This window comes from Gopherus evgoodei, chromosome 5 (assembly GCF_007399415.2).
Source record: "Gopherus evgoodei ecotype Sinaloan lineage chromosome 5, rGopEvg1_v1.p, whole genome shotgun sequence".
Lineage (NCBI taxonomy): Eukaryota > Metazoa > Chordata > Testudines > Testudinidae > Gopherus > Gopherus evgoodei.
Window position 1 is genome coordinate 49601668 of NC_044326.1, and position 19760 is coordinate 49621427.

Below are 19760 nucleotides of genomic sequence, written 5' to 3' on the forward strand. Positions count from 1 at the left end.
GAATTGTAGCTAGTGTTCAAAACAGTGCACACCCAAAATGGATGCAACAGAGCTAATTACCCTTGGATAGAAACCCGGAGATGCCGCACAGAGAGCTGATAGCTTGCACATTCAAGGGCTGGTTGTTTTGTGGTTGGTTGGTTTGGGTTTTTTTTTCTCCATAATGATGACACCAGCTGTGATGACCTAAATCATTTCCATTATATTAAGTACAAAGGGATTATACACCAGTTACAGAGAGATCCCTTTTGAAATGTTACTACTCAATCAGAGGTTGTTGGGTTACAAGGTGTCTCCCCCGCCCCCTTCCTTTTTCTCAGTCACACTGAAAGTGTTTACTATGAATATCAACTTGTTCTTCTGATGCAGTGTACTGTCGAGTTGTTTGTATTTGGAAACTAGAGTGCATATAAATCTTAATGAGGATTCTGAATTTCATTGTGCTGGAGTATATAGAGCAGATATTGTAATTGACTCAAATGCTATTGTACTGCCGAGCCTGCGAGAGAAGGGCTTTATTCATTACTTGCTACAAATTCTACAACCATTGAAATGGCACCTGATTATCTTTAAAACTGCTCTACACTTGAAATCTTCCTGATTGTACTTCAGAATTTGCTCCAAGGAAGGTGCCCTTTCTTACTCCTTTGAAAAACAATTAAAGCTGTGCTTGAAATCTATTTATCTTTCATAAGACTCCATCTAGGAAGGTCCTCTTTAAGGTTGTGCAAATTCTTAGTCTGCTTTCTGGCAGTTTCAAAGGGTGAAATGCAAGAAGCTTCCCTTCAGGGTTTTTTTCTCTATACCATATTTTGTATGTTGCTTAATATGTAATAGACATTGTAAATTAAATTAATTATTACACATTATAAGAAACTGAAATCAGGGCCTCATTGTGCATGAGGGAGTACATACAAATAGTAAGAGACAGTTCTTGCCATGAAGAGCTCACACGGTAAATAGACAGGACAGATCAAGAGTGGGAGAAAGGAAGTATTATCCCCATTTTACAGATGAAAACAGAAAATTTGAGTTATTTGACCAGAGTCATGCAGGATATTTGCATCGGCGCCAAGAATTTAACTCAGATCTTCTGAGTTCCTTTCTAGATCTTTAGCCACAAGCTCATCCTTCCTCCTAAGGCACAGCAAAAATCTCTATGTAAAGATGTAGTATTCAATGGCCCCAGCTTTGCCCTCACTCAGAATTCCTACTAATTCACAGCACTTACGCCAGGAATGAAGTCAGCCCAATATATTTTACTCTGAGGTGTGATATTAACAAGAGCGTTTTGTAGTATCACTTATTTTAACACACACTTCTTCAGCATCCTGTAACAGTGATGGGGAATCCTTTTTTGTGCAAATGCAAAACAACTCCATTGTTGCTGACTTTAATTGGGTTTCTGCGGTTCTTGCCAGCAGTGAAAATGTGGATGTTTAAGGAGGAGAACTGTGAGCTTTGTGTATAAGCTCGGCTAAAGCCACAACCACAGCTGGAACAAGACTTATGACAGTGGTCACTGCTAGGGATTGCCAATTTTTGGCCAAAAAAGTTCTCAAAGTCAAAGACTTGTAGACCTCCATTCCTAGTCTCCATCCCCCAGCTTCCAATGTTGTCTCTCCTCCATCCAAGTCTTTTCTTCTTACATTAACTTAAACCTTTAAGTTAATTTTTACAGGGAAGTTTTGCTGGCATTAGGCCCATTCCCAGCCCCTTTTACCCACCACCTACCGCCTCCATTTGGGCAATTTGCTCCATGGAAGGAGCAAGGACAGCACAGTTCCTGTGCACAAGGATTGCTCTGGTACTCTGTCCCTACTTTTACAGTTCCCTGCACACCCATGCAGGGGCAGCTCACATTTTTGTCCTCAGTGGCAGAGGGGGATTGGAAGTCATATCTCCTGCCCCTGGGCTTCCCTGGAAAATCTTGCAGAATAATCTGGTCATTTGAGGATACTTTCTCAGTATAAGGCAGACCTTGTCACAGAGGCATATCAGTTTCATTTAGCCTGAGTTGAGGGGGACATGGTTAGGATGAGGAATCAGGTGAACATCTGCTCAATATACCATATTGCCCTTTAAGGGCTGCTCAGTTATAATGTGAAAAGTATCATAAATTTCTGTTGCCCAGAGCAACAGTAACAAACCCGCTGCAGCTTCTTACGCTGTGGTAGGATGGGGTAGATGGCTGACAGCTTCAAGACAGCAACAATTCTTCAGGGACAAGCCCATGCTACAGCTGCCTTGGTGAATCTGAAAGTAAGTACAGATGAGCTGAGAATTATCCTTATTCTTCTTGCACACCTATGCATTCTGGTAGAACGTCCAGCCCTCGCCCCTGCTTTTCTACTCTGCCACTGGCCCTGGCTCCCAGAGGGGATGATAGAACAGCAGTAGAGAAAGGACATCCAGCTGTACGGATTGAGATGCTCTTGGGGCATACACAGCATATAATGAGTAGAGCCCTGGGAGTACAATTCAACCTGCCATGAAAACCTTAGACCCAATTGTTGCATTATGGAGTACAGCCCACTCTTGTAGTTTTACTGCAAGTCTCACAATAGTTGTTTTTTTCCCCTTAAAGCCTCAGCTCATGGAAGCAAATGATTACATGAGAATCTCAGCTTTCATTAAAACATGGAAAAAGAAAGTTTCAACCCCTTGTTGTTGCAGAGAAGAGCCTGAAACTATGACCTGAATGCCTCCTGCAGACATAAAAACCAGAAGGCAAATCAAAAGAATTATTTCTTATTATTATTAAAACTCACTATTTTAATAAGGGCTTACTCATGATCCTTGAACAGTTGGGACTGGCCATACTGTTTATGGTCCATTTATGTTACTATAATATGAAGTCTCTGTTTGCTTGTGGTGGGTTAGCACAGCCAGGTGCTGTCTCTGGAACGATGACGGAGGCACATGTTCAGTGAACAACAGAACTATATCTATATTACTGGAAGAGGGTACAAAGGCAGCTACCCTCCTGCTGGTATCAGAATACTTTCCCTTTGACCCTGAGACTAGGGCCTTTTCCATCTGGGAGAAGCCATATCCTTACGGGGCTGTATCTCTGAGTGTGCCATGACAAGAAACACCCCCTCACCCGGGTAGCACAGTAATTCTATTACAATGCACTGATGGCCTCAAAGGTCCATAAAGCCAATGGAGCTGGTCCTGATGTAAAGAAATTCTTCTGTGCCATCCCCTCCACTTTGATCCACATGATATGGTGGGCTGCAGCCAACAGGAAAGGAAAATAGCCTCGCTGCTGCTGCAGTCTGGTTATTCACAGCTGCTGCATATTCCTTGTGGTCTGAAGCTGTTTGAAATGTGGGGAGACACAAAACTATGTTAAAGCCACCCTTTCCTCTCTCCAGTCCCAAGCAGGGCTGTCCAAACTGATAATCAGACCCATTACATCTACATTTCCTGGCTACTGGGGATTCAAAACTGTAAAGTTTAGCAAAGCAGCAGGTGTAAAAGCTGTGCTGAATAATTTAGATTCCTTATTTTAATATTTATAAATGTTTACTGCTCTTGAAGAGTAAAGTAGGTAGATGTGATTTTAATTATTAAAAAGACACATAGAAATCTACCTGCATATAAATGGATATTGTCGATCAAATATACTAAAACCAAATCTTCTTTTGAATTATACCATCATTGTTCTAAAGGACAATAGACTCATTTAATAATGCCATGAATGCTTTGACACTAGATGTAAAAATACTTCATGTTTTTTTCTAAAGAAAAAAAACATTTGAAGAGTCTGTAATGCAAACAGACTCTATAAATTAGATTTTTGTAGTGGCCCAATGAACAATAAAGAACTGAGCAGTTTAGCTTTTAGAACGGAACTCATGTAATCCCAGTGGCAAAGACTAAACATGCCACAGGAGTAATACACTACATTCTCAGACAATACACAAGCCAATCTGCTCTTCATTAGCATCTGGTGGTTGCTGTTTGGAATGGCATTACACACATTTCTAAAAGGAAGTGAAAGGTACTTGTAATGTCATTGCCAATAGCAACAGTGGCTAGAAAAAAGTGGCAAAGGAACAATCTTGTTTTAAAGTATGCTGGTGGGGGCTGCAGGGGGCAGAGAGGTTGGACAGGATCATACTTGGGGCATCTAGCCCACTCAGCTGCTGGAGCTGCACCTCTATTTTCAGTGGGCTACTTTTGATCAGAGCTATTGCAGGTATATCTATCCAAGCTGGAAAATGCACCTCCAGCTCCAATGTAGCATACCTTAGGGGCATTGACTGTAAAAATATCAGGCTGAGAAAATATTGAAAAGGTGAACAGATGGAGGAAAAACAAAATAAGTGAACGTTTGGTGTTAGTTCATCAAGTAACATAACTGTGACAGGTTCCCCCCAGGGTGCCACGTGGAACTGGGGTACCACTGAGCCCTCTGACCCCCTAGCCTGGGCTTCCTTTCTCGCTGTACTGCTGTGACAAGCTACAAAGCCCTCCAGCCTTCACTTTCACCAGCATACATACAGGTAGAGCAGGGGTTGGCAACCTCTGGCACTCAGCTCACCAGGCGGCCCGGGCCAGTTTGTTTACCTGCCACGTCAGCAGGTTTGGCCAATTGCAGCTCCCACTGGCCGTGGTTCGCCATCCCAGGCCAATGAGGGAGGCGTGAAGCCATAGCCAGCACATCCCTCACCCACATGGGGGGGGGGGAATAGGAGGCTGCACACTCCAGTGGATCAAAGCAAGTTCAATATAACGTGGTTTCACCTATAACACGGTAAGATTTTTTGGCTCCCGAGGACAGTGTTATGTCAAGGTAGAGGTGTACCTCCTGTATCTTACATACAACACTCCTGTTAATACACTCAAGAATTTCACAACTGCATGACATTGTTCACTTATACTCAATTTGTGATCCATTATAACCGCTAGATCCTTTTCAGCAGTACAACCATCTAGCCAGTTATTCTCCCATTTTTCCTTCTCAACTGAAGTACTCTTCACTTGTCTTCACTGAATTTCATCTTCAAGTATAATTAGGCAAGCCAAAAAAGAATTTGAACAACAACTAGCCAAAGATTCATATACTAACAGCAAAAAAACCAAAACAAAAACTACATCTCACCCCTCCCCTCCCCCACGCACATTTCAGTACATCAGAAGCAGGAAGCCTGCTAAACAATCAGTTGAGTCACTGGACAATAGAAGTGCTAAAGGATAACTCAAGGCCATTGCAGAGAAACAAAATGAATATTTGCATCTGTCTTCACTACAGAGGATGAGAGAGAGATTTCCCCAACCTGAGCCATTCTTTTTAGGTGACTAATCTGAGGAACTGTCACAGATTGAGGTGTCATTAGAGGAGGTTTTGGAACTAATGGATAAATTAAACAATAAGAAGTCACCAGAACCAGACAGTATTCACTCAAGAGTCTGAAGGAACTCAGATATGATATTGCAGAATTACTAACTGTGGTATTTAACCTATCATTTAAATCAGCTTCTGTACCAGATGCTCAAGGATAGCTAGTGTGACACCAATTTTTTAAAAAGGCTAAAGAGGCGATTCTGCCAATTACATGTCAATAAGTCTAACTTCAATACTAGGCAAATTGGTTGAAACTATAGTAAAGAACAGAATTATCAGACACATATATGAACAATTTGTTGGAGAAGAGTCAACACTGCTTTTGTAAAGGGAAATCATGTCTCACCAATATATTAGAATTCATTGAGAGGGTCAACAAACATGTGTACAATGGTGATCCAATAAATATAGTATACTTAGATTTTCAGAAAGTCTTTAACAAGGTCCCTCACCAAAGGTTCTTAAGCTAAGTAAGAAGGTGGGATAAGAGGGGAGGTCCTCTCAAGGATCAGTAACTGGTTAAAAGATAGGAAACAAAGGGGTAGGAACAAATGGTCAATTTTCGCAGTGGAGAGAGGTAAATAGTGGTGGTTCCAGAGCTGTACTAGGACCAGTGTTTTTCAACATATTCATAAATGATCCAGAAAAAGGGGTAAACCGTGAAGTAGAAAAATTTATATATGATACAAAGTTACTCAAGATAGCTAAGGTTAAAGCAGACTGAAGAGTTAAAGGGATCGCACTAAACTGGGTGACTGGGCAACAAAATGGCTGATGAAATTTCAGTGTTGATAAATGAAAAGTAATGCATATTGGAAAACAATCCCAACTACACATACAAAATGATGGGGCCTAAATTAACTGATACCACTCAAGAAAGATCTTGGAGTCATCATGGCTAGTTCTCTGAAAACATCCACTCAATGTGCAGTGGCAGTCAAAAAAGCTAACAGAATGTTAGGAACCATTAGGAAAGGAAGATACTATAATAATGCCTCTATATAAATCCATGGTATGCATCTTGAACATTGCATGCAGATCTGGATGCCTTGTCTCAAAAAAGATCTATTAGAATTGGAAAAGGTACAGAGAAGGGCAACAAAAATGATTAGGAGTATGGAATAGCTTCCATTTAAGGAGAAGTTAAAAAGACTTGGACTTTTCAGCTTGGAAAAGAGATGACTAAGAGGGGATATGATAGAGGTAGATAAAATCATGAATGGTGTGGGGAAGGTGAATAGGGAAATGTTATTGACCCCTTTACATAACACAAGAACCAGGAATCACCCAAATCAATTAATAGGCAGCAGGTTTAAAGCAAACAAATAAAGTGTTTCTTCGCACAATGCACAGTCAACCTGTGAAACTCGTTGCCAGGAGATGTTGTGAAGGCTAAAACTATAAGAGGGTTCAAAAAAGGATTAGATACGTTCATGGTGGATAGGTCCATCAATGGCTATTAGCTAGAATGATCAGGAATGCACTCCATGCTTTGAGTGTCAGTAGCCTCTATTGCTAGAAGCTAGGAGTGGACAACAGGTGATGGATCACTCGATGACTGCCTGTTCTGTTCATTCCCTCTGAGGCACCTGGCATTGGTCGCTGTTTGAAGACAGGATACTGGGCCAGATGGACCATTAGTCTGATGCAATATGGCCATCCTTATGTTCTCCAATTTGTTAAGGTAGTTTTGAATTCTAATCCTGTCCTCCAAAGCATTTACAAACATTCCCACCTTGGTGTAATCCACAAATTTTATAAGCATACTCTCTACTTCCTTATGCAATGACTTGGATAACAGAGTGGAGAGTACGGACTCACCAATTTTAAAATGTTGATCCTAACAGCAAGACTCATAGAAACCATCCTCAAACCACTCACCACACAAAGGGCCAGCATCCTGCAAGACACAACTGACTTCCTCCACAAACTCCACAACATTAACGACTTCCCTCAGAACACCATCCTTTCTACCATGGATGTCAATTCCCTATACATCAAGATGCATCACAATGACAGCATAGCTGGCTGTCTCAGATATCTGCAAGACAGTGGACAACCCTCAGATATCCATCGTGAACACATTGCCAAACTCATCCATTTCATTCTCACCCATAATTTTACATTCAACACCACTTGTCCAAACCATGGGACAGCAGTTGGTACTAAGATGGTTCCCCAGTATGCCAACCTCTTTATTGGCCACTTGAGGAAGAATCTCTGGACAAATGCACCACAAAACCAATGGTATACCTGACATACATCAATGATATTTTCATCCTCTGGACAGACAGCTTAAACTCCCTCATAGATTTCTACCACAACTTCAACAACCACTATCCGTCCATTCAATGCTTTCTCGAACACTCCCACACTAGCATCAAGTTGCTGGGCACCTCAATCAGCTTCAACAATGGAACCCTACAGACAACCATATATACAAGCAACCCATGGATCACCACACCTACTTTCGTAGATCCAGTAACCACCCCAAACACTCCAAGGAATTTGATATTTATAGCCAGACACTGAGATATCACAGAATATGATGCCCCAAGGAGAAAGTCTGAGATATACATCTTAACACACTTAAAACCACATTCACCAAATAAGGATACTCCACTACAGGAGTAGATTGTATCATGGAACAGGCCACCAAAATACCCCAGGAGAACCTGCTTAAATACAGAAATAAAAACTCTGTTCACCGTACACCCCTATTTGTGATCAACCACCCCACACTAGAATGCATATGGGGTATCATTCAACAATTACAACCAATACTCAACTCATACTTGAAATAAATCTTTCCTGAACCCCCACTTCTGGCCTTCAAACAGCCCCCCAACCTCTCCAAGCTCATCAGAAGCAAGATCCCCACCGATCAGACACACCAACTCAAAGTAGCACCAGACCTTGCCAGAACAACTGATGCAAAATCTGCAGACATATCTCCACTGCTACAATGATCAACACCCCGCACAAGACACTTTTCAAGATCCATGGCTCGTACATATGCCTATCACAAAGTGGTATACCTCTTCCAGTGCAATAAATGCCCCAATAACTAAGTGGGTGAAACTAGACAATCATGATGCTCTCAAATGAACTCACACAGGAAAATGATAAAAGACAAAAACACCCTATCACCTGTGGGTGAACACTTTTCACGTAGTGATCATTCTACATCTGACCTCTCAGTTCTCATCCTCAAAGGAAACCTGCACAACAGTGTTTTAGATGTTTGGCTTCTTGTATTCCCTCTTTATGCCATCCCAGCTCTGCACAGGTAACTGGCCAAGCAGACCTCAAGTGAACTGCCCAATGCCACAAGATCCGTTAAGGTATGAAGGCACCCAGCCAGGTTTATTGTAGACAAAGAATAGTATTGGTATCCTGCAGACTCTACCAGATGACTAATACATATATGCCCATAACAGACCAGCTCAGTAAACAGAGGGACTTTCTGTTCCTCCTTAGGCCAGACAGAGACATTTCCTCTGAGATACCTCTTTATACACCAATATAAACAAGTTACATATTGCCACTCTGACATAGCTAAGTTCCATCCTCTGACATATCTGGGTGCCACCTTCTGCCTTATACTTGTTGGTTCAATCGAAACATCATTCTGTCATTCTGACCTTATCTTTAGGATGGGTGAGCATGTTCCTGTTTTCTTTGGGGGCTGCTGGTATTGGGGTGTTCTGGTACCACTTTTCTGGAATGTGTTTGTGTATATATATTCTTATACCTAGCACTACTTAGGAATGTGTGTTTCTGCAATAGCAGCCCTGTTCTTGCCAGATTCTGTGAGCAGGGCCTGCCTCTTGCTTACAACTTAACTTTGTTTTATGGCAGCAAAGTTTTGATTACTACTTTAGTTCAGGCCTCAGGCCCAATACCAGGCTTCTGATACAAGGGCTTTATGTTTCAAGCCCACTTCCTACTTCAAACACTTTCAGAAGATGAGCCCAGGAGCTTAAATTCAAAACTTTGCTAGACACTAAAAATCATGAACTGAACAAAGACACTGGATTTATGGCTTATTACAAAAATCTGTAACACACTAACTTCCTTTTTTTTGTCCTATGACTAAAGAGATGTTAATGGACCAGTCTGCCTTGAATGGTCCCTTAAAATATGTACTCGCTACTTATGCTAAATCTGTTCTACCTTGCATTTAAATGCTCAAAATATCTTTCCCAAACCTGAATAAGAGCTCTGTGTGGCTCGAAAGCTTTTCTCGCTCAACAAAAGAAGTTGGTCCAACAAAAGGTATTATACCCACCTTGTCTCCTTAGTGATTCTAACCACCGTGAGTCTGAATTTCCCATTCTGTAAAAAAGGGATGATATGTATTTATATATTCCATAAGGATAGTGTGAGGATTAGCTTATATTTGCACAGTATTTTGAAAGAATAAAGCAGTATATTATAAGTATTACTACAAAATAGGTCAATATTTAACCCATACTCATGTCCCTTTGTCGATCTCAGTTTATGCATTTTGTCTACTTTGTATCACATTCTGCATGTTTAATCCTTAATCGGCTTTCTAAATATTTCTTCGCTGGACATAGGCCATCATAGCAAATGAGATTAACATGTGAGAAATAACCTATTTTGGGCTGAAACTCCAGCATCTAAAAAGCTTAGCCAACACACTATCTACATGAGCAGAAAATTCATTGTCACTTCACCGATCAGTTGGCAGACATGAGGTTTGTTTTTGTTTTTTAAATGATACAAAATGAGAAGATGGTGAATACAAGGTAAATAAATTAAAATCAACCTTTTCACAAAAATATACATCTCCTCAGAAGGAATTTCAACAGCATAATTCAGGCCTGCACTCAGTAAACTACCAGCAAAGATACAGCTCACTTCATCTCTTGGAAAATCCTCTCCCTGTACCCCTGCCTACTGCTTCAGGGCTTTCCTATTCTTTTTCCTGCTGTGGTGTTCAACACTGAGCCAAAGAGATGAATGTTTGTAAATCTGAATTAAAGTATGACTTAGATACAGGGGTCTTCTGGGGCCTGATGTAAAGCCCAATCGAGTGAATGGAAAGACTTCCATTTGCTTCAATAGGCTATGGATCAGAACCAGGGCCGGCGCAACCATTTAGGTGAACTAGGCGGTTGCCTAGGGCACCAAGATTTGAGGGCACCAAAAAGCGGTGCCCCCCCAAAATTTTTTAAATGGTTGCAGCCGCTCCTGCTGGAGAGGTAGTCTGAGCTGCCTACAGCCAGCAGCCCAGGGCGCCCCTGGGGTCAGGGCACCGGCGCGGTAGCCCGGCAGCCCAGGGCGCCCCCCGGGGTCCGGGCGCAGCCGCGGCAGCCCAGGGCGCCCCCCGGGGTCAGGGCGCAGCCGCGGCAGCCCCGGCAGCCCAGGGCGCCCCGGGGGTCAGCGCACCGCCGCGGCAGCCCAGGGTGCCCCCGGGGTCAGGGCGCCGCCGCGGCAGCCCGGCAGCCCAGGGCGCCCCCGGGGTCAGGGCGCCGGCGCAGCAGCCCAGAGGTTCGGGCTGACAGTGGCTGTGCTGACCCAGGGGAATCCCTGAGCTGCAGGCAGAGGCTCAGAATCCCTCTCCCTCCCAGAGCAGGGGCTCCAGCCTCTGCAATTTTTCTCGTTGCCAGCCGGGGCGCCGGCGGCTGGGCAGAGCTGCGCAGCTCTGCTTAGGGCACGTGGCAGGGGTCCTGCGACAGTGGCGCAACACCAGGGTTTCGCTTCTGGAGGAAAGTGGCGGCTGCCCCCTGGCTCAGCCTCCACATCAGCCCCAGCGAGGGGCACGGAGAAGAAAAGACCCTCAGCAGTGGTCTGGTGGAGCAGAGGAAGAAAGAGGACCCCAACGCTCATGCATTAGGCAAGGTAAGCAAGTGCCTCCCCACAGGTTGGCCTCAGGTGGCTGTGCTCCTGCCCACTTGGTCCTTGGCTGGTCCCTGATCCTGCTCCCCTTGTGCCTGGACGGCTGGAGAGAACAGCAGCCTGCAGAGCTGAGCTGCCCCAGTGCCCCCCCTGACCCTATCCCCCCCACAGTCCTGACCCCCAGCTCCGAGCCTAGTCCTTCTGAGCTGGAAACCCCCTTGACCTCATCCCCCCACAGCCCTTACCCCTAGCTCCGAGCCCAGTCCCTCTGAGCTGGAAACCCCCTCTACTCCATCCCCCCCACAGCCCTGACCCCCAGCTCCGAGCCCAGCCCCTCTGAGCTGGAAACCCCCTGACCCCATCTCCCCAACAGCCCTGACCCCCAGCTTTGAGCCCAGCCCCTCTGAGCTGGACACCCCCCTGACCTTATCTCCCTACATCCCTGAGCCCAGCCCCTGTGAGCTGGGCACCCCTGAACCCAGAGCCCAGCTCCCCACCCAGCCGTGGGCAACAACAGCACCACCCCCAGGCAACGACAGCCCATTGGTACCAACTATCACAATCACCCAGCAACTGCCCATTATGTAATTGCAAATATATACATACCATTACAGCTTTTAATGTTTTTAAATAATGTATTTAGTTTATTTTCAAATTATTACAAATTAATTTTGAATGTATTTCACTAGTTATTTTTTACATTTCCTAATACATGTTAGTATAGTATTGAAAATGTTTTGTGGAAGGGGCCCCCCGATTTTGCTTTGCCCAAGGCCCCCTGAGTCCTCTGGGCGGCCCTGTCTGAGTTTTAAGCCCTGCTGCTGTGTTTTGCCTGCAACAGGCAGGCCTAAGCCTGTGAGTGACCCCCATAGCAGCTGCCTGAAGAAGTGCTTGGGGGAATCATGCAGAAGGAGCGTGATATTTGTTTGAGTTCTCTCCTCATGGAGGCTGTGCTCCACTTGGTGCAGGACAGCAGTCTCAGCAGGACTCTAGGCCCAGCACCTTGCCTCAGTTTGTAGATTTGTAGTGCACCCATCACCGGGCTCAGTCTGGCACCACTACCCCTCACCAGTGCCCAAGAAGCAGTCAAAAAAGTTGGATGGACTGGTTAGGTTAGTTGTCATGCTGTTGCTTGGCCAGTGTAGAGACCACTGAATGCATAGTATTCCTCTATGATGTTCTGTCCTGAGCAAAATTGGCATATTATGAGGTAGTGCCTGTGAGGGACAGGTGTCTGTTTATGTATCCAGCCATCATGTCCTAGGTCTTCTTGGGGGAGCTTTTCCATCCTGCTTTCATTGGTGACATCTGTGATGCTCTGGTAGACATCTATGAAGACAATACTCTGACAGGATCATCTGGCAATACATCACGAGTTGATGCAAAGGCTCTTACAAAAGCCATTTCTAGTTTCAAGTTTCTTGTTTCTCTTGTTTTGTGGTATGACATATTGTTTGAGATCAACATAACTAGCAAACAACTTCAGGCAAAAGAATTTGATATATGTGATGCCATTAATCAACTTGGAGAAACCAAGAAGTTCCTTGTGGGCCGCAGAAGTGACGCAGCCTTTGAGAAAACATTGGTAGATGCAGGTGAACTTGCGGAGGAGTTGGATGTGCCGGCACTTTTTGAACCAGATCCAATCCGTATTAGAAAGAAGAGGAAGCAGTTCACATATGAAGCAGATGACGAACCTATTTATGATCCGAAAGAAAAATTCAAAGTGAACTTTTACTTTGCAGTCATTGACACAGCAATACATTCGGTTGAAGAAAGATTCACATTGATGCAGCAAATTAGTTCAGTATTTGGCTTCATATATGATCTTTACAGTTTGCAAAATAAAACACCAAAGCAAATTATGGAACATTGCTTGATTTTGGAGAAAGCTTTGCAACATGGTGAATCCAAAGATATTGATGCCTTTGACTTGTGCAGTGAATTGCAAGCTATTGCAAGACAAGTCCAAAGGAGTTCATCACCGCAAGATGTATTGAATTTCATATGGGAAAATAAGCTGACAGATAGTGTCCCTAACACAGTTATTGCTCTTCGCATCCTCTTGACTCTCCCAGTTTCTGTGGCCAGTGGTGAATGAAGCTTCTCAAAGCTCAAGTTGATAAAAACATATATGCAAACATCAATGTTGCAACAAAGACTTGTTGGGCTATCTACCTTGTCAATAGAACATGACATTGCTCACAGCATTGACTTGGAGGAACTTGTTTCTAAATTTGCTACACTTAAAGTGCGGAAACATAAATTCTAAATTATAACATGTTACTCTGTGACCGTGTATTGTGTATAATGTATGTGATTTGGGGGGGGGGGGGCGCAAGATGGAAGTTTCGCTTAGGGCGCAAAATATCCTTGCACCGGCCCTGATCAGAACCATAATGTAGCTTGTATGTTAAGTGCTTCAGTTACTGACTTTATGCCACTGTTTGGTTTTATGCCTTGTCACGGAGTCCCCAGGCAATGATCTGGAACTGCTCCCCACAAAGCCAATCAGAACTTTGGGGAGCGTCCTCTCCCTTGGAGCAGACTATCTTCAGGGCAAGAAGCTTACACGGCTTCACCTCCTGGGTCTCTCTTTGGACATTCAGCATCCTCTGCCCCTCTGTGCGCTTCCCACAGTGAGCCCACCCGGCAGGTTCCTGGGGAAGCCAGAGGGTCCTGCACCCCACTTCACAGTCAGACATGACTCTTAGCCAGCCAGTAAAACAGAGGTTTATTAGATGACAGGAACACAATCTAAAACAGAGCTTGTAGGTACAAAGAACCGGACCCCTCAGCCGGGTCCATTCTGGGGCCCAGTGAGGCAGACCCTCATGTCTGCCCTCACTCCTCGTCTCCAGCCAGCCCCAAACTGCAAACTCCCTCTAGCCCCTCCTTCTCTGGCCTTTGTCTCTTTCCCGGGCTAAGAGGTCACCTGACCTCTTTATTCTCCCATACCCTTAGCATCCCCTTGCAAGGGGGAAGGGCCTGGCTATTAATTGCTACGGAGACTGAATGTTGGCCAGAAACTGAGGCACCCACACAGTATTCAGAGGAAACATTAGGAACAGTCCCACTTCGTCACATGGCTATTTGTTTTATTAGAGCCCTTTTTTGTACATTCGATCATGCAAGTCTCCTACCTGTTCTGTTCTTCATCTGAGAGACAGAAAAATGTCACTTACCTACACCAAAGAGTGATCGGAGCTTTACCTTGTTGATGTTTGCAAGGCACATGCAAACCTTCCACCTGAAGGCTCTATACAAGTACATTTTTCAGTATTCTGTCCATGTGATTGCTCAGTAATAAGATTGCTTTAGGTTTTTTGGGGTGGTACCCAGAGAACAAAACAGGACCTAGGCCACATTGTGATAGGTCATGTACAAGACATATAGCAAATGACAGTCCCTAGATTAAGGACAGAACAATCCAAGTAGACATTTGGCAAGAAAAGGAAAGACACAACCGAGAAAGAAGGTAGAGGTATAAGGGAGTAGTGCTTACAAGTACACTTTAGCTTAGTGATCCTGCAAACAGCTTTTCTGGGAGCAGGTGGGAAAATTTCAGCCTGAACTATGATGTCATTTACTCCTCCTACTACCTACAGGCTATTCTCTCCAGGGAGCAACCCCTACCTCTCCTCCTTTTATTTCTCATTCATCCCCTATCTGGACCGCTCTCATTGGTCACCTGGAATGTTGTTGGAAAGTTTCAGAAAACTGGTATTGCTGACAACAGCGGTCTCCCAGTCTTGTGAAGGCTCCAGCTGCTCCTTCTCCTCCTGGGGGAATCAAAGGGGCACTCTGCAGCCCTTTATTCACCGTCTGTTTCACTGCTGCTGCTTTGGCTCCAGCTTCGCTCCCTGGTTCCCCTGGTGAGTCACTTCTCCTAGAGCCCTCCCTTGGAGAGGTGCTGGGTTTTTTTTCGCTCTTAATGGCTGGAGTAAGGGTTGCCAATGAAACCATTGTCCCTATAGCAGCTCAGTCTGGTTTCTGGGGTAGATGAACAGAAAGATACCCAATAGCCCCTCACTTGTCATCTGCTCCACTGGTGCTGCTCTGTCTACTGGCTGGCTGGTTCCCCCGAAGTAAATCTCTTGCCTCAGTGGTCCCCCTTCTGAGAGGTGCTAAGCTTCTGTGCTACACGTGGCACTGTGTGTGTGAGAGAGACAGAGAAAGTGACTGGGGCTGCATGCCCCATAGTGGCTCAGTGCTATAAACTGTAGGGCAGATAAGGGGGACTCTGCAGCTCCTTAGCAAAGTGGGGTGGGATGTAAGTGTGTTCCTATTTTTATTAGGTTTCATTTTAGCTTTTTTGCAAATAGCTGAAAACACTACATGTGTTTTATCATAGGTTATCTTGGCACAGAAAAGTATTTCTTCTAAGAAGGAAATAAAAGTTTCTTTATTCACTACATTGAAGAAGTGTCACCTCTAACAAATGGTTGATTAAGTAGCATTTTGTCAATGAGATGGTTCAGGATATGATGCTATAGCACATTTGGAAAGTTAGAACACAATGTACCAGGATTTTTTTTTCCCCCAGAACCACATTAGTGACAATAATGTGCCTCACTCTACGCAAAATACAAAAATACAAAAAAGCCTGGACCCAAAAATCTTACAAATTAAAGGCCTGATCCTACAAACTCAGGCATAGTTTTGCTCACATGAATTGTCCCATTAAAAACAAAAACAAAACAAAAAAACCCATAACAAAATCAGTGAGACTGCACACAGGTTAAATTTACATATGTGCATAAGTGATTGCAGGATCAGGACCATAAACTCCTTAACACATTGTAGTTTGCCCCTGATATCAATTATTAACTCTATGTAAGAGTCTGAATCTTTAATTGGTATGTCCCCTTGTGCCTGCACACAATGTAGCAGGCTTTCCTTCATTTGCACTCACTTCTGACAGCGGCTCCAACCCTGAAGTGGTCTGCTTCTTTTTGAGATTCAGTCCCTATGCTGCTTCACATCTGAGCCTACCCCTTCCAGAATAACCCAATAGCTCCACAAACAATAGTCCAACAATTTCATGTTGGCCACTTGGTCCAGCTCCAGACTCACTAGTACTAACTCCTTGTGTCGGGGATTTCAACACTTCATACCCTTTGTCTCTAGAGGTTTCTGACCCACCTTCCTCAGCTGGTCAGTAGGGGAACCCAGGCCTCACCTCACATTTGGGTTCTGGTCCAGAGATCCTTTAATAAGCAGCCATGGCCTGACTATGCAGACCCCTTGCTGCCCCTCTGGACCACTTCCTACCACAACCTATCTTAGGTCTTTCCCACAGCCTCTTCCCAGGCTGACTGTGCATCCACATCACTCTTTCTAGACCTCTTCTCTAGGCTGACAGCAGAGCTTCTTAACACTTTCACCTGTCTCGTTGGTTCTGCTTCAGGAGTGTCCTTGATCCTGTCAAAATGTTTCTCCTCCCTGCAGGACTCTGTGCCAGCATTGAGAATTCTGGGCAGATTCCCTTTCCCCATCTTTACTTCACAACTAGTTTGTGTTCCCTGTTGCAGGCCCAGTTTCCTTCTGGGAGGCTGTCTGGCCACAGGCTAACCTAGCTCCCTGTCTTCAGCCAGGTATCTCAGTAAGAACCAGCTCCACCTGACCCTGGTTCAGCCCTTTTAACTTCTCCCTCCAGGCTTAACACCTCCTGCAGATGTAACAGGGTGACACTAATTGAGCCCACAGGCTCTCATTAACCCTTCTGGCCTAATGTAGGGGTTGGTACATCCATCACACTGTTTCCCCATTCTGATTGAAACATCTTCCATGCTGTAGAAAATATCAGCTATGTAGAACTGTCGTAAAAGTAGTACCATTTCATCTGTAGAACAGCTTGAACATTTACTATACGTTTTCATCTTTTAAATCTCTCCTTACAGCCAACTTCTGCCATCATGCCTAAAAAGCATTACTAATAAATCATGCAAATGTGCACAAACTTGTTACCCCATTTGCCTGTTTATATAACTGTTGAATCCCCTCATCATCCATTGTTAGCTCTCTGAACCAGGGGACTTTCCTATTTAATCATTTGTACAGTGTACAGCAAAGAACCCCGAATCTTTGGTTGGGGCCATCAGACTCTACAGCAATATAAATATACATTTTACTAATTACATAATAATTTTCTCCTCTGTCTGTTTATTTTGACATATCACCACAGGGCAGAAGAAACTCATGATCCTTCCACACTTGGAATGAAAAAAAAGTATCACCTACTGGAGGCAACAAAAGCCACATTCCTCCAGTGTGTCCAGGAAAAGTGGAGCATAGTAAGTGAGAGAGTTTTGGGCCATTATGCATTCAGGCTTGGACTTGTGTCTGGAGGCAAAGCAAACTTTGTACTGAAATGAATAGCTGTGGGATGTATGGTGTACACAAAACGTTGAAAGATCTAATGGGTGGTTTAGAAAGACTAGTTCTCTGTCTACATGGAATTATTAAAGGGGCACTAAATCATTCTGGTAGTGGAAATTAGAGGACAGAAAAGAAGGATTATGTAGTCTTTATTTCATATTTTCATCTCACTTTAAGGATCAAACAGCACCCCAACTTCAGTGTTCAGATGTATTTATTATTATTCCTTTGTATAGACTCAACTCTGTACTGGGTGTTTTACAGCTTTGCACAGCACCTGTACCACAAAGCTTACAGTCTAACTTTACAGCATACAAATAGAGGGATGAGGAAGGGAGGGCACAAAAAGAAACATGAATGAGCAGTTAAGAAGGACATCTTGTTAGTTGTGCAATTTCTTTTTCTTTCCTGAGAGAAGCGCTAGGATGCATAGGAAGAGCATGAAAGAGGACTGGGTTGGGAGAAGGTTCTAGGCATAGGAATCCCACTCAAAAAAACACTGAGTCAAATGGTGACAAAGGAGTTCATGAGGCAAGCCGCTTGGGTAGAGCAAAATGAGCAAGATGGTGATACTCCTAGTGCATTTCTGGGACCCCAGCATAATGGGAGAACTGTTAAAGCTACTTAGAGAAGGGGCAGGGAAGAAACCTCAGATATTCCAGATCTGATCGATGAAAGCTGGACCCAAACACTTACAAGAAAAAGCTTGAACTATGTTGGGACCTTGTGCTGGGATATGTTCAGAAAGTCACATTGCCTTTCAAAGACAAATGCCACTCTCACTGAGATTTGAGAGGAGAACATACACTGTGATAAAGTTACTCCTCTACCTTGGTAGGTCCTGTGCTTCTTGGCAGATTTTGCTAGCCTCAGAGATCTTCCTGTGTTGGATCAGGAGTTGGGAGGTTTGGGGGGAACCTCTACCCCAGGTTCCAGTCCAGGCCCTGTGAACTGCAGCTGTCTATAGTGCCTTCTGGAACAGCTACACGACAGCTACAATTCCCTAGGCTACTTCCCCATGGCCTCCTCCCAACACCTTCTTTGTCCTCACCACAGGACCTTCCTCCTGATGTCTGTTAACACTTGTACTCCTCAGTCCTCCAGCAGCACATCTTCTCACTCGCAGCTCCTTACACACACCTCAATAACTGGAGTGAGAGCCTTTTTATACCAGGTGTCCTGATTAGCCTTAATTAATTCTAGTAACTTCCCAATTGGCTACAGGTGTCCTAATTAGCCCGCCTGCCATAATTAGTTCTAGAAAGTTCCTGAGTGTTCTGGAATAGTCCCTGTTATCTTACCCAGGGAAAAGGGACCTGCTTAACCTGGAGCTAATGTCTCTATCTTTGACCACTCTCTTGTAGACCTCTGGCCTGACCCTGTCACAACACATAGCCCTGCTACCCATGGCAAAACCTCCATGGCCTTGGCTTCACAGGGGAATTTTACCTAAAGTTTCCAACCAACATTACCACCACTGTGCTACCAATAGCTCACTGGTGGCATCCTCAGCCAGAACCCTAGTGCAGACAAGGTTCCAGCTGTTTCCATTATTTTTACTGTCATGTCAATAGAACCTGCTACTACTTGAGTTCCCACCAGCATCTAGCTCTTCAGCAGGGGTACAGCAAGAGGAAAAATGGTTCAGTGACTAGGCCACTAGCTAGGACATGGAAGTCTTGAGTTTGAGTCCCTGCTCTGTTACAGACTTCCTGTATGACCCTAGATAAGTCACTTAGGCACCTAATTCCTTTTGTACATTTAGGCCTAAGTCCCACTGTTGGAACCACTGCAAAGCACAAAACTCCCACTGAATCCTGTAAATGCCTAAACTCACATGGGGTATGTATACACAGCAAAGAAAAACCCATGGCTGGCCAGCGCCAGACAACTCGGGCTCATTGGATTCAGGCTGCAGGGCTGTTTCATTGCTGTGTAGACTTCTGGCTTTGGGCTGGAGCCTAGGCTCTAAAACCCCATGGGGTGGGAGGGTCTCAGAGCTCAGAGTCCAGCTCAAGCTGGGAAGTCTATGCAGCAATGGTATGGAGCGACAAGCCTGAGCTGAATGGCATGGGTCAGCCATGGGTATTTCTTTGCTGTGTTGACATGCTCACAGTACCTAAGGTTTTACCGTGAATGTTCGCTAGGTGCCTAT

At 44.4% G+C, this 19760-nt stretch overlaps 1 protein-coding gene and 1 long non-coding RNA gene across 2 annotated transcripts in view; one reads left to right on the forward strand and one right to left on the reverse strand.

Annotated features, from left to right (window-relative positions):
* The first annotated feature begins 1743 nt into the window (after positions 1-1743).
* GABRB1 (gamma-aminobutyric acid type A receptor beta1 subunit) overlaps positions 1744-19760 on the forward strand; it is a 273995-nt gene continuing 255978 nt past the window's right edge. Inside the window, exon 1 of the mRNA XM_030563170.1 lies at positions 1744-2262. Within this exon, the coding sequence (XP_030419030.1) occupies positions 2188-2262 (75 nt within the window). The 5' untranslated portion in view covers positions 1744-2187. The remainder of the gene's footprint in view (positions 2263-19760) is intronic.
* LOC115651897 overlaps positions 3186-19760 on the reverse strand; it is a 35823-nt gene continuing 19248 nt past the window's right edge. Inside the window, exons 3-4 of the long non-coding RNA XR_004000483.1 lie at positions 9648-9694; positions 3186-3322 (exon numbers count right to left, since the gene is read on the reverse strand). This is a non-coding gene — a long non-coding RNA (uncharacterized LOC115651897). The remainder of the gene's footprint in view (positions 3323-9647; positions 9695-19760) is intronic.